We start from the raw sequence: 12,456 nt of genomic DNA on the forward strand, positions 1-12,456 counted from the left end.
GGTGAGTATTAAAGTAATAGAGGAAATAAGGTGGTATTTCTCACTTGGGTATTCAGTCACTAAAGGAGAGAGGCAGAAATAGAATGGAACCATTCAACTCTCCATTTTCTACTCTTGCCCTGAGCACAATTTTCAGCGGTATAAAAAGCAACTACAGCTATTAGAATTAAAGCAGCCCATTTCTAAATGTCGCAAAGAAATTGCATATAAAATAACACGACAAAACCAGTCATCTGTAAACAGTTTACAACCACCAAGCTGCACACACAATATCTCAATGCTGAATGAAAAACTGAGCCTGAAGTAGGATGTAGCACTTCTTCACTTACTATTAACTGAATAACTTTTACTCAAATATCTAGTCAGAATTTACATCCCTACTCATCAATCCATGTCAGCTCTCTGTGTATCCACTCACAAAATGGTTCAATTCAAATCGCAGAGCAGCCTCCCATTTCCTCCTCTCCTAAATCATATTAGCTTTCACCGGTCGTGACACAGCTGCACAACCTAGGAAGTTTCCTAACAAGCACTATAAATGAAATCACTTACACCCAGCTGCCACAGGTCAAAGGTCACCAGTAGACCAAACGGCTAGATTAAATTACCCCAAAGGGACAAAACGACTGGCTCCAGATTACGGCCTCCACTCCGCCCTCTGAACACCGCTAACAAGGGAGAGCTTTCAACCATAACGACTCAGAATCTGAACCTGAAATGATTCCAAGTTACACATCATAACATCATAAACCCACTAGCAACCCCCCCAAAAAAGAGAAGTATACACAGTATATGATAAGGACCTGTCCTCTATGCAGTTCCCAAAGTTAATGTAAATAGAGAAGTACATCTGTGTACATAGGCAGGGTACACAGGAACACTGCTGCCAAGTGATTACATTAGTTAAATATTATGCATCATATCTCGTATGTCTAACAGCCTCCTTTGCATCAATAAAATAAAAATCTCAGCAGCAATAATGTCTGATTCAACACTCAACCTATTCACTCTAACCACAGTTAGACAGGACTGGTCATCTCTTTGTAATGAAACACAGTTTGTCAGTGATTAAGTACTGACCATTTACACAACGCATATTGTGACATAATGCAACATAATTTATCACAAAGATAAGTATCGTCATATTGCCCATCTCTACTTATCAACAAATACTCTATGCTTAAAAGAAGATTCAGAAATATTCCCAGGAACATCTCCATGATCAATTCACATACAACAGCCCACAAAAACTATTAAGACACTTGAACATTTAGCCCTCCTAACAGCCACCTTTTGAAGGAACAATTAGCCCTAAACAAAATCACGGTTTTGGCATAGTCTGTTTTACGATAAATGGCACTTGTTTTGCCATTTTGTTCCTAACAAAATATTCGATACATTTTCATTATGGCACAAATGTCCGAATACATCTGGCTTGAAGTTTGTTTGTGATGTATGTTCTGCTATTCTTCGTTTGCTAAATAAGCCCACAGACCATACTTATTGGCTCTTGGCACCAGTTGAGTTGAAGAAACCTACTTCTGCATGGATCTGCCTGAGCTTCACTCCATGGGCTGAGCTGTTACCAGGAACCAACTCACACATTCCAGACCCTCATGAAATATTTATACACAACACAGAATGTGTGTTTGTTGGGTACACTTTGTGTATGAAAAGAGGATGGAGAATGCATGGAGGTATTATAACTGCATAATTGTGATTTCCCCGACTGGATTTAGTACAGGGGTGTATAAGAAATATTGAATAACTACAATTGAGTTCATATTTCTTTGACAGAAATCTTTAATTGTAGCACTACAGCCTCTTTTTTATCCATTCCAACTTATCAAACTTCAGAACGTGTTTTGAAAATGTCTTGAAATAACATTTTTGCCATATCAATCATCCATCAATTTATAAAAAAAACTAATACTGCTCTCAAATCTGATATTTGTAATGTCCAAGTTTGTGACAAACCTGTTTCCTAGTTAGGGATGGATATCATTAGGATTTTATTTATACTAATACCTATCAATATTCCTATTCGTACTACTCTCCATTAATTTTATGCAAAAAACATTAAGAAAGATTAGAAAAACAAAATTAGTTACCCCTGGTTGTCTGGACAGCTCACATCGAGTTCAAAGTTAGGCTACCTCACATCAATTTATGCTTTGCTAGCTACTAATTTTAATCCAGTACAGACTTCAGTGCAGTTTAATACTACCATTTCCTCCGATAAGCTCATTCAGGTTAGCGAAATATCCTAATTATTATGTAGGTATGGGGAATATTTTCTGATAAGGACATGACTACCAAACTATCCTACATGTAGATTTAACACAAGGCTGAAGTTGGCTTCCTATCTGCAAGCTACTTATTTGAGTTTTCCCATTCCACCTTAAATGGTGCAGAAGCTATTATAATGCCTGGTGCCAGCATGTAACAGCTGAACCCTTCCATAAGGTGGAATGAGAAAATTCAGACAAGAAGCTAGCAGGTAGGAAACGGATTTCAGTAGTTTTAATACTGGTAGCATTGTTGATAAGGTGGTCTAAGCTATCAAAATATCCTATGTAGAGTTTTTTTTTTTACAGGGAACTATCTATAAATATGTGAAATAGTAGGACAATTCGCCACAACAACAGGAGGCTTCACTGAGTGCACAGGTGCAGCAGTTGTTCAGATTTATAGCATGTTGTATTCCATGAGGTTGCTGGTGGTACTCCCTTTACACACAACTTTTGCTTCACACATACTGTATTTATCATGAAAGGCAGTCAAACGCATGCAAACACTTTCATCATACGGAGCAGAGCGCCCCACCTGCTGATCCAATCTAGCACCAGCCATTTAAAAATGCCTGCTATGTATAGTGAATTAAGTGAATTAACACAGTCGAGCAGCTGCCCCAAACTGAGGTTGGAGTTATTTCTGCTTATCCTTACAAATCTTATGACATATGTCTAGGTATCATCCTGAAGATTTGTAAGCTGTTAAATTCAACAAAAAAAGTCACTAATGTATATCTGGTGTGCTGTTCTGAGCTGTTTTGTATCATATCATTGCTTGTATCACTGATCTGTATCATATCATGCAACTGCTGCCAATACCCAGCCCCACTGACAACAAAGATAAATCAGAATAGGCTAGTTGTAAAATGAAACCTTTTCTCCCTGCAGCAAAGATTACGAGCATAATGAACACATCAGTCTCAAGAGCGTAGAAGTGAGCTGGAGACATATGGTTGTAAACCAGCAAAACGGGGAACAAAGGTATAATGCTAAACAAGCATGCTTGCTCTGTGTGCCCTGTCAGTCTGTCAGCATGCAAAGAAGCATAGCTACACTTCGCAAAAGGAAGCAGAAGGCTCTGTGCATTCCCAGAAGCCCTGCAGTGAGAGGTTAGCAGACCCTGGTGTTATGAGAGGAGAGGAGAGACACATCCCCAGAGCTACGCCAGCAGAGTCTGAACAGAGGCATCACAAACTCGCACACACACATGCACGCACACAGCTGCTGCCGCCTGAATCATCCCTGAGGCATTCGTTACTGCCTTTCCACCAGAGGTAGAGGTAGAGGGGGGGAAATACCTGCACAATACACACAATGGTTCAAAAGCAAATCACAAAGCTGACTGACTCACGCAGACAAAGAGCCAGAGGAAGGCATGAAAAAAATTAGTAACATGATAACTGAAGGCATTTTCACAATACAAAACGTGCCCCAAGTTATTTAGTGTTTTAAGGGTTTGTGAAGAAATTAGAATGGACAAAATGCATCAGCAAAACAGCAGTTCTCCATAAATAAATGCTCGATCATTTTTAGTAACAATGTTTTTAATTAATTAAAATGTAATTAACAATCAAAACTAGTAAACAAAAACATGAGAAAATAAAACAAAACGATGGCATAATGGGCTGACATCCAACAAGTTACTATACAGTTAGTATATACTGATTGCAACTCTATATACTTTTTTCTATGATAGCAGTTTCAGTGTTCTACAACAGCATATCAGTGTAATTTATCACAATACAGATAAAGTATGGTCATATTGCTGGTCCCTAGCACCATTACCAGTTTCTACCATACAGACCCCAACACATTACAGCTCATCTACTCCAACAGAGCCTAACAGAGCTCTCATGCTCCTCAGCATCAGGCTCAACTGTGCAAAGTCCAAGAGTATTCATCATTTACGTCCCAGGTCACCCTCACTTCATTACCAGAACAGACGCCTGATCAATAGGATGTCATTTTATCCTTCCAGCAGCAGCAAACAGCAGCAATCAGGTACTGTAAAGCTGTGCCTTCAACACTTTTAAAATCTTAACAGAAAATGGCTCGCACCACATGCTTAACATTCGATGATGTCCTTTTATTTTGTCAGGAAGAAATGCACACTAGACGTTAAGGAAAAAAAAAAAATTACACACTCCAAATCCCAAATCTTCCCCATTGTCACATGATACAGGCAACAGTAGACTGGACTGGAGGATCTGTTTAAGTGCATACACAAGTTTAGCAAAAAGCAAACTAGGGCTGAATATGGGGTTAAAACGCACACGTGTCGCGTTCAGCCCAGTAATCACTCTCTTTACAATTTCATGTCAGCAGCCAGTTCTTAGTGAAATATGTCTTCAGCTCCGAGCTCAACAAGCAGCTTCTCTATCTCTGCAGTACGCTGCTCGGGTGGCACGAGTGCATGCATGTCCCTCTTTTAACCTTTTATCTCTACTCTTTCAGCTCTCTCAGTAGCTGTTGCCTGAATCACTCGTTCGATTACATCGCTGACCACACCGCACTGCAGGACTCATGAAGGCTTCAAATCATAAAAATCAAAACTATTTGAAAATATATTCACTCCAGGCTGAGAGTGACTCGCTTCCCCTCTAACACTATCAGACCATCTGTGCCATCAATCGCTTCCGAATGAGATCCGACCTGGAAAAAATCACTTCAAATTGTAAAAATATGTCGAAAAGGGCAAATCAGGGTCCAAACTGGGCTGAAAACTGTGTAGTGTAAAACCAGCTTTAGATACCAAGAAGATGAAATGGCAACTTTAAAGCTGTGCAATGTACAGTTGCCATGACTACTCAAATAAACAACAAAAAAAGCATTTGAAACGTTCCTTCTTGATGACTTGTCAATTGTGATGTGCTTCATTATAATTATTGTATTCTCCTAAAGATCCCTCTAACAGTAAGAAACAGATCATTTACTTGCATGATTTGCCTTATTGTGTTTGTGTCAAAACAAGTGGTAGTATCTGATTTGCAATTGAAGAGCGTAATGAACTTTTAAACGTCTTCCCTTTAGATTCACCAAGATGAAGAGTAAAACAAAGAGAAAGAGTGAGACAGAGGGAGGGAAATATCAGAGAATCCATGGTATGTACTGGACAAATAAAATATTCATGGGTTGGTGACCTTAAACCTCATTAACGAAAGATAAGATAAGAAACTCTCCATGTCACTGACTCCAATAGTACAGGGCTTCTTCCTTTAATTCCTCAGTGTGAGCTATGGAGACTCAATTGTGAGTATGATCCAGTCTTTCTCCTACTGAACAATGTGCTCCTTCATTCACTACAATGGGATGTTCATTAATAGTAAATCCTCATTCACCAGTGCCCTTACAGGGTTTACATTCTTCCAATACTGCTTGGAGCCAGTTTACACTCACAACTTCTGCTCTCCTGGCAACACAGGACCAAGTCAAGTCAGGACAGATATTCATTCATGAAAGTCATTAAGCATACACTGGGACTATGATCAGATTCGCTGAACAGACTTGGACTCCCACTATTGGTTATACCAGTAATCAATTTCAACGATTAATTTGGTAATCAGGGGCTAAGCAATAAAAGGCCTTACCAAAACCATAAACCAGACTTTCAAATATTCCAAAATAAATAGCAAACTTTAAAAGAGACTTCTGTGTGGAAGAAACACATATAAATAGGACTCCATCACGTTCTGTACAGCATGTTTTGTCTTCTCCTTCAATCATGCTGGATCTCTCTACTTGGTGAGCGTTTCTATGCTTCGTCTGCTCTGAAAATGAAATAAGAGGACAGGAACTGTTGTTGCAGGAAAGGATGTTTCATCAAAGTTTACACTGAGACTTTTTTTACACTATTAAAATTTCCTTAAACCCTTTGAACCCATTTTGTAGGCTGTTTGCATACTTGTTTTCTAGCCTTTATAACACAGAAACTACAAAATTTACACATGCAATACACATAGCACAAGAATCAGAACTTTCTCAAACTAGTGCAGTTCAATCAAGTTTAACAAAGCACCAACAAGTAATCCGGCTCAAAAAACAAACCAAAGATCCTAAAGACTGAACACAGAGACACACATCACAAAAACCAGCAAGACTTACCCTCTTTAACTATCTCAGAATCACCAAGCTGCTACAAAACAACAGCAAGTAATTCAGTCTGAAAAATGACCCAAAATTCACTCATTGTCTTCTTATACCTCTTCGTTTATTCCTCATATATCTCTCTCATGGCTTTTATACAGGGTGATTGAAAAAGATTCATCTGATTTAAATTTTTACAACCGTGAGGCGCCTAGGAACCAATCACATACCAACTGAAAGAAGGGGTCATAAAGTTTCTGTCACCAGAAGATGGCTCCCTTCAGGCTACGAGGAGATTGCGAGCCCTAAGCAGAGAGCGTTTTGTGTTCTCCGCTTCAAGAGTGAATCTACCAACAGTACAATGTGATTTTTGTGGTCAGTGAACCTCCAGCAGTTCAGAGCATTCGTCGTTGGTTCCACAACACTGGACGATCTCCGAAACCACACCGAAAGAGCCGTGAGTACAGAGACACCCCACATGCTCAATCGAGTATGGGATGAATTTGACTATGGCGTTGGTTTTCTCCGTACAGCTGGAGGAGGTCATATTGAGCACTTTTAAAATTACATAATAAACTTTATGTTCACTTCAACCATTTACAATTTACTGCATTGTTCTGTAATGATTTACAAGTCAAATAAATCATTTTGAAATTGGATGAATCTGTTTGAATCACCCTGTATTTCTGACAGCCCATTTAACCAGAAGAATTCTAAAGAATCTGGAGGCACAAAGTGAATTTTTCATTAAAAACTTCCTAAATTCATAGATATCAAAATTCTTTTAGCGTTAACATATGAGGATGACATACTTGACTAGCCTAGGATACAGTGAACACAACATACAGTATATGTGATTGCAACAGAAACGCAACAAAATTCCAAAGAATTGAGTGAAGTGAGTCTAGGGTTCATTGTGTTAACATGCATCCAAGAGCAGCCAGCAAGTTAACTTGCTCAATTTCACTAGCAAGCTAACCACCATAACAAGTAATCTACAAGCTACATGCAATATAAAATGTGTTCCTGCTTCAATCATTGCAACTATATCTAATTAAATGTTTCCCTCCAGATCTTCAAGATCAACAGTTGTGCATAAAACTTTATCTTTTATGGACTTAAAGAACAGAAAGAGAGACACGGTTTCCCCTCGTTACCTTCTGAGAAGGTTGTTTGGCATTCATGATGAAGACTAATCTTGCCTAATTGGTGAAACTTAATACAGTGGCCAAACTGCAAATTTGCATAAAGTAGAAATCAACTGAACTTTCTTTGCTGTACGGCAAGACAGATTTTGTCAGGCTGCAACCATCAAGCACTGTACGGTCCCAACATAGCCTTCCGTTGAAATGATCATGTCGTAGCAAGGTTGCAAGTGGACACTTGCAATTACTGTAAGAGAGACCAGTAGAGGGATTTAAAATATGCATCAACATCATAGGAACAGCTAATTCAATGAGAAAGTACCTTTTAATCAATATAATGTAAAACAAGAGACTCTGTCAACAACCAGTATGTGTTGATTAGCGAAGGTAGGTGGAGAACTACACCACTCCAGTGCTAGTGACTTTCCTCCATGAGAAAACCATGTAATCACTGGGTCCTGATTTAATGAAGGCTGTAAATTAGTGAGTACTGTGTATCAAAGTACACAGTGACCTTTAGGGCTTATAAATCACCTCTCCCATTCTGCTGCCAGCTCTCCCCTTCAAGTAATTTGTCACAGGAGAATAACATGCACGCCCCTCCACACTGGAAGGATACTGGGTGGTGTGGGTGGATCAAAGGTTGCCATGCTTGTTTGGGCCACAACCACTGCAAAGCTCCACAGGTGTTTTGAGAAATGAAGTCATAGAGTGAGTCTCATATATGTAATTCAGTTCCAACTGCTGTACAAATAGGATCAAATAACACAGACATAAGGCAAGAGGAAAATGTATCTGTCATAACATTCTAAAGACAACAAATGGAAACATCTGAGACTGGTCAACACACTCAAGCAAAATGTCTCTTTCAAGTGCATACTGGAGGAGTGGTGCTCATGAAATGAAATGATTGAGACTCGGTGGCCATGCTACTGAATGAAAAGCATCCACTGTGGTCTTCCATAATCAACCGATGACATGCACTACAACTCAGTAAGGGGTTGTTAATGAGCTAAGTAGTGAGATCAGGTGTGTTGGGAGCTGTGAAAATACTAAAATGTGCAGGGCAGTGTGCCTCCAAGACCAGGGTTGGGAAACACTGCTGACAGTAACCTTTCATCCATCATCCTCTGAACTGGTTCAAATTCGGAAGGAACTGAAGTTTCATCTCTAGCCTACAGCAACACTACCTCAAATAAAACCTTGGTGTTCCACACTTTGTAAGGAAAGCAAGAACAATCACAGACGTCACAGATTTTTGACCAATTCTCCACTTTACAATAGACTTTCATAAACATCAGAGCCTTCATTCTTTTTTTTTGGACAGGAAAGTAAACTTCACATTGATGTCCACACAAATGACCAAATCCATGTGGCATCCGTCCAGCAGTATGCAAATAACAGCGTGTCTGCTTGCTTGTACATATGTACAATCCTGAATTAGTTCAAGAGAAAAACACCAGCATGTTACTGTCATATAAGAGAGTAAAAATTCTTCCCCCTTTCAGATTCCTTCACAAAGAGCCCTGGCAGAGGGCCACATTCCACAAACAACTGAAGTTGCGCTCTTTCCTGCTTTGTGTGGACAAAGTCAAGCTTCCCCACAATATCCGTCTTCCAGCAGGGCTCCGCCCCACCTCTGCACCCCGACGCACACAGCACCAGAACATCTCACACACTGACCAAGAGAGCTCTCCAACCCCACACACCACGTACATGACTGTGGTCAGTCAAGATGCCTAACCAAACACAATCTTATCACAATGCATGGGTTCAAGGTGCTGATTTTACAATGTGGATGCTTCACAAAGACAAAAACCATGAAAGGTCAGTGGCCCTAGGTTCACTGTCCCAGACCACAACCCGGAATGTCCTTGGTTTCAAACAGGACACTGCTGATTACAGTAGTTCTGCGATGGAAAGGAGGTGCTATGCTTGGTGTGGGTGTGGGTGTGTGATAAATCAGCTCAGTCAAATTCTATATTCCCCAGAGGGGGGAAAACTGAATAAAGTCACCTGCATGTCACAGGGTATACGGTCACAACACCTCAAAAACGTACAGGAAAAATCTCTTCTGCATTACATTTCCTGCCTCTGTATTAGTGCTGGGTAATATATATCAATACATCTTACATACTGGTACACAGCAATACTGACAAAGCACGATAACGCATTTCAGCTTTGCCAGTATTTTAAAAGTAAACTGGATAGATAAAAAGCTTTATATCGATTATATAATGCTCATAAATCGGGCAATCCTGTTGGCTAACAGTATTTTAACCTAGTCCAGTAAACTGCGATGTGTGTCAGTTGCTCTGTGATTGTTCTGAAAGAACAGTTTAACAATCATAAAAAATTTCATAAAACTAAAGACTGTGGAAATGTGGCGTGTGTCTGTTTAGCATTTACAGTGCTGCGGAAAGTGCCCTTGGGTGTGATTTTAAGAACAGAAAACAACCAAACAAGCAAGGTCAGGACTGTAATGCACGGTTTCAGCACTGAGTAGCAGGAGCAGGAAGGGTTCATTAACTTTATGAGTGACTGTCTGACACTGTGATATTATACTGTATTCCGAAAATACTGTGGCATTTCATTTAATCAATAAAGCCCAGCACTACTTAGTAAAGGGTAATGATAGTCAAACTTTTTAGCATTCTCTCTAGGCTTCACTTGGGATGTAATCAGTGCAAAAAAGGACTGCACAAGTAAAACCTTCATAACTATCCAGTCAATTCACTCACTGCACCCATAAACACAATCAATGGGCAAAGTTTTGTTTAAAAAGTCATTAAGTTTCACTTTACTGATGTTACCTGTGACATTTGGGGCCTGAAGTTGATCTGCTTCAAGTCCACGGATCCTGGAGACAAGTTGTGCAGCATTTGGCACAAGAGCACCCCATCTCGAAGCGCCTGGGCCAAGTCGAAGACGACTGCAGAGGGCCACACGACCCGGTGGTTGGGAGGCAAAACTTTGCAGTCTATGAGCCAGCGGCCGCACTGCCTCCACTCCTCCATCGCGGGCGGGCAGAGCGAGCTCAGCACTCCGGGTTTGGCAGCTCCGCGCTCGGCCTGGGATCCGGAGAAGACACGCTGACCGTCCTAAATGTCAGCGCAGCGGAAACTGGACTTGCGGTCCATAGGACAAAAAAAAGCTCAGATTCTTCTTAACTTTGCTGAAAAAATAAATAAATAGAGACTCAATCCCAAAATCAACACAGTTGAGCCCACTTAATTCAGTCCTCGGTTTCAGACGAACCGCTGGTGCCTCTGCACATTCCAGCGTAACGTTACAAACTGTGTCGTACAGTTGAAAACAATTTTATTCTTACTGCTTGTTGTTAAATGGTTTAGTGAAGCTAGTTAACTAAATGTGCGAACAAATGGAAGTCAAAACATCACCTCACTCTTCCATTACAAACCCGAGTTTGAATCAGTGCAGTTTCCTCTTCTTCATCGCTTAAGTTAACGTTAGCTAGCTAACGAGCTCAGGCTGGCTTCGGCTGTATGAATGATAATATTTCAACGGCTGCCGAGCAGTTTCCTCAGCAGTTTTCCTCTTCAGTTAGACAAACGCCACCGTTCTCACAAACTAACGCGGAGAAATGAAGGAGTGAGTTTGTCTCCTGGTGAGAGGAGATGTGTCTTTCTCTCGCAGTGTTTAAGCTAGCAACCGTGAAACTTGCAACGTAAAAGATAAACAAAAACAGGTCTGTTTTCAACTTGGCTGCTTAAGCTTTAGTAAACTTTCCGCCTGAGACGTTAAGAACGCACCTTCCGACCTGCTAGCGTTAGGTTAACTGACTCTCCGAGCTAACGTTACCGTTAACGTTCGTTCAAAACTCACTGAAAATGTTGTTCTTTTCAGAGTCCTTTCGCTGTTTGCGAGCAGGAAAAAAGAGCTGAAGAGTATACACGAACACAATAACGCGTACTTCTCTCCCTCCCTTCGCTTTGTCCGTTCTCCAAATTCCTGTTTTTGTTTTCTCTCCACTCGATTTTCTTTCTGCTTCTGATTTTTTCGCCTCCACTCGGAGCTCGCGAGCCGTGCGAGTAGCGATGTGCGACTCGCGAATGAATCAGTTCTTTTGAATTGGATCTTTTCAGCAAAGCGCTCGAATCGACTCACAAGTCTAAATGAATCGAACTGGTTTGAAAACGTTTCCCACACAATCAGAAATTCAGAAGCCCTTTATTTCGCCAAGTATGTACACGTACAAGGAATAGTCCTGACAAGCACACAGATTAGTAACAAATATTTCTCTAAAGGACATTTAAAATAAAAACACAATAAATAGAATAACAGCGGACTGCTGTGAAAAGAGCCAAAGAGAGGTTTGAATGCCTGTACACATGCTACACGTGCAGATATGAGTATATATTGAACATATGACATAATAATTATGACATACAGAATGATATGAACATGTGTAAAGAAATATTGTGCATTTGTGCAAATAAGCAAATCTTACAGAGGATTTATATGGTAATATTGTAAGGGATTCTGATGCACAATGAGCTTTCCAGATCCAGATTAGGCCTAGTCCTGGACCTCACAGCAATCTGAACAAAGATTCCCCACTAAAAGAAAACGTAAGGCAAGTTTGTTTGTAAAGCACCTTTCATATACAGCAGCAGTTCAAATTGCTTCACATAAACACAAAAAAAACATAAAAGCAACACGTAATAAAGCTTATATGATCCTTATATGATAGATACAAAAATAAAATAAAGTGCAATGGAGAGATTAGGAAAAAGTATTCCAGCACTAAACTCTTAGCAAAAAGGGTTCTTTGGCTTGTAACAACAGTGAAACCCTTTTAAAAAAGTTTCTATATAGAACCATCTACAGCACTTTCTTAATCAATCTGAAGAACCCTTTTGTGATGCAAAGAACCCTTTAATCATGCAAGGGGTTCTTTGAGTGTTCATGGT

At 40.1% G+C, this 12,456-nt stretch overlaps 1 protein-coding gene across 8 annotated transcripts in view; it reads right to left on the reverse strand.

The window, feature by feature from the left end:
* vav2 (vav 2 guanine nucleotide exchange factor) overlaps positions 1 to 11,581 on the reverse strand; it is a 218,502-nt gene extending 206,921 nt beyond the window's left edge. For 7 of the 8 annotated variants that reach the window (XM_017715482.2, XM_017715474.2, XM_017715457.2 and 4 more), the window contains exon 1: positions 10,336 to 11,581. In XM_017715482.2, the coding sequence (XP_017570971.1) occupies positions 10,336 to 10,539 (204 nt within the window). In that variant the 5' untranslated portion in view covers positions 10,540 to 11,581. The remainder of the gene's footprint in view (positions 1 to 10,335) is intronic. The other variant, XM_017715426.2, reaches the window with a different exon arrangement.
* Between the last annotated feature and the right edge of the window lie 875 nt (positions 11,582 to 12,456).

This window comes from Pygocentrus nattereri, chromosome 16, assembly GCF_015220715.1.
Source record: "Pygocentrus nattereri isolate fPygNat1 chromosome 16, fPygNat1.pri, whole genome shotgun sequence".
NCBI lineage: Eukaryota > Metazoa > Chordata > Actinopteri > Characiformes > Serrasalmidae > Pygocentrus > Pygocentrus nattereri.